At 37.3% G+C, this 1,878-nt stretch overlaps 1 protein-coding gene across 1 annotated transcript in view; it reads left to right on the top strand.

Moving 5' to 3' along the window:
- Positions 1-682: 682 nt before the first annotated feature.
- Positions 683-1,878, top strand: part of LOC132163080 (receptor-like protein 7) — a 5,697-nt gene continuing 4,501 nt past the window's right edge. Inside the window, exon 1 of the mRNA XM_059573277.1 lies at positions 683-1,816. Coding sequence (XP_059429260.1) covers positions 683-1,816 — 1,134 coding nt within the window. The remainder of the gene's footprint in view (positions 1,817-1,878) is intronic.

Raw genomic sequence — 1,878 nt, 5'->3', positions numbered from 1 at the left:
AGTAAGGACTTTCTAAGTACCCACTCTTAACTGACCGAGAATAAATCCAAATAAAGTTAATAAAAAATAAATAAGAAGTCACATTATGTTGTTAAGGTTAGATAAGAAAAGTTGGAATATGTGATAATTTTGTTAGGATTATTTTTTTAATGCTTTATGGATGAAAAATAAAGAAAATAAATAAAATAGTATCTTATTTCTCTCCAAAACGTTGCCGTGCCGGCCAGAACCGGTAGGAATTCCCCACCACCACTTGTCTTCCACATTCCTCTTTTTCTGTTTTCTATGACCCAATGTTCTACTTTTTGACCACTTGGGTCAACTCCACTTGTAATGGAAGACCAATGATTCAAAACGTATTGCCAGGAGCCAAGTAAACCTCAAAAAGCACTCGAAAAAGGAAAGAAATTTGAAAGAAATTCATACTTATATAAGATCAAATAATGGAGCTCGATCTATAAGATCATCTTCTCTTACTTCTTCTTCTTGGTCGGCCACGTACGACTCAAAGTCACAGGTCAAAAAGTCGTGTTAGTGGAACCATTATATTTTCAGCATGCACATGATCAGAGCTACTCGGAGCCACAACCCCCATCTATAAATTTAATCACACTCAAAAGAAATTAGGCAACAACCTTTCGATTCTTTATTATTGTAAGGTTATCTCTTGTAGCAGCCTTCAATGAGACTTCCTGCAGTCTTATCGTGGCTTTTCTTGATGGCCATTTACTCACTTTTCCTCACCATTTCTGTCTTTGGGTTGCCTGGCCAATGTAGTAGCAATCAGAAGTCCTTGTTGCTGCAACTTAAGAACAACCTTACATTCGATCCTACTATTTCCACAAAACTTGTTAAGTGGAATCGAAGTTTTGATTGCTGTTCTTGGGAAGGCATAACCTGTAATGAGGGACATGTTATTGGTCTCGACCTGACCAATGAATCCATCTCGGGTGGACTTGACAATTCAAACACCCTCTTCAGTCTTCAACACCTCCAGAGCCTGAGTTTGGCATTTAACGACTTCGACAATTCTCAGATTCCATCAAAGTTTGGCAAGCTTAAGAATTTGAGTTATTTGAATCTATCCAATGCTGGCTTTGCTGAGCAGATTCCTATTGCAATTTCGCATTTGACAAGGTTGGTTACTCTTGATTTATCCATCAACAATGGCCTTTATCTTGAGAAACCAAATTTAAATATGCTTCTTCGGAACCTTTCAAAGCTTATCGAACTTTATCTTGATGGTGTAGCTATATCAGCACAAGGTAACAAGTGGTGTCAGGTCTTATCATCTTCATTGCCAAATTTGAGAGTGTTAAGCTTGTCAAACTGCAATCTTTCAGGCCCTATTGATTCATCTTTACGAAATCTTAAGTCCCTCTCAATTATTCGTTTGAATTATAACGACTTTTCTGCTCCAGTTCCAGAATTTTTTGCAGATTTCAAAAACTTGACATCTTTGGAAGTCTCCTCTTCTGGGTTGAATGGAAAATTTTCGAAAAAGATCTTCCAGATTCCAACACTGCGGACGCTTGACTTATCATACAATGACTTGCAAGGTTCTTTGCCACATTCTATTGGCAACCTCACACAGTTGGTCTATTTAGACATGTCATCGAACATGTTTAGTGGATTAATTCCAGTATTTAGTATGGCCAAGAATCTAACCAAACTAGACCTTTCTTCCAATAATCTAACTGGTCAGATTGCTTCCACTCAATGGGCAGAACTTCTGAATTTAGAGATTCTTGATTTAAGTGACAATTCACTGAATGGGGATATTCCAATTTCACTCTTTTCCCTTCCATCATTGCAGGTATTACAACTTTCCAATAACCAATTTTCTGGTCAACTCAAAGAATTTTCTAACATTTCTTC

This window comes from Corylus avellana, chromosome ca10 (assembly GCF_901000735.1).
Source record: "Corylus avellana chromosome ca10, CavTom2PMs-1.0".
NCBI classification, from domain to species: domain Eukaryota; kingdom Viridiplantae; phylum Streptophyta; class Magnoliopsida; order Fagales; family Betulaceae; genus Corylus; species Corylus avellana.
Note: the sequence above shows the minus strand (reverse complement) of the source record. Positions and strands in the feature narration are given on the sequence as shown.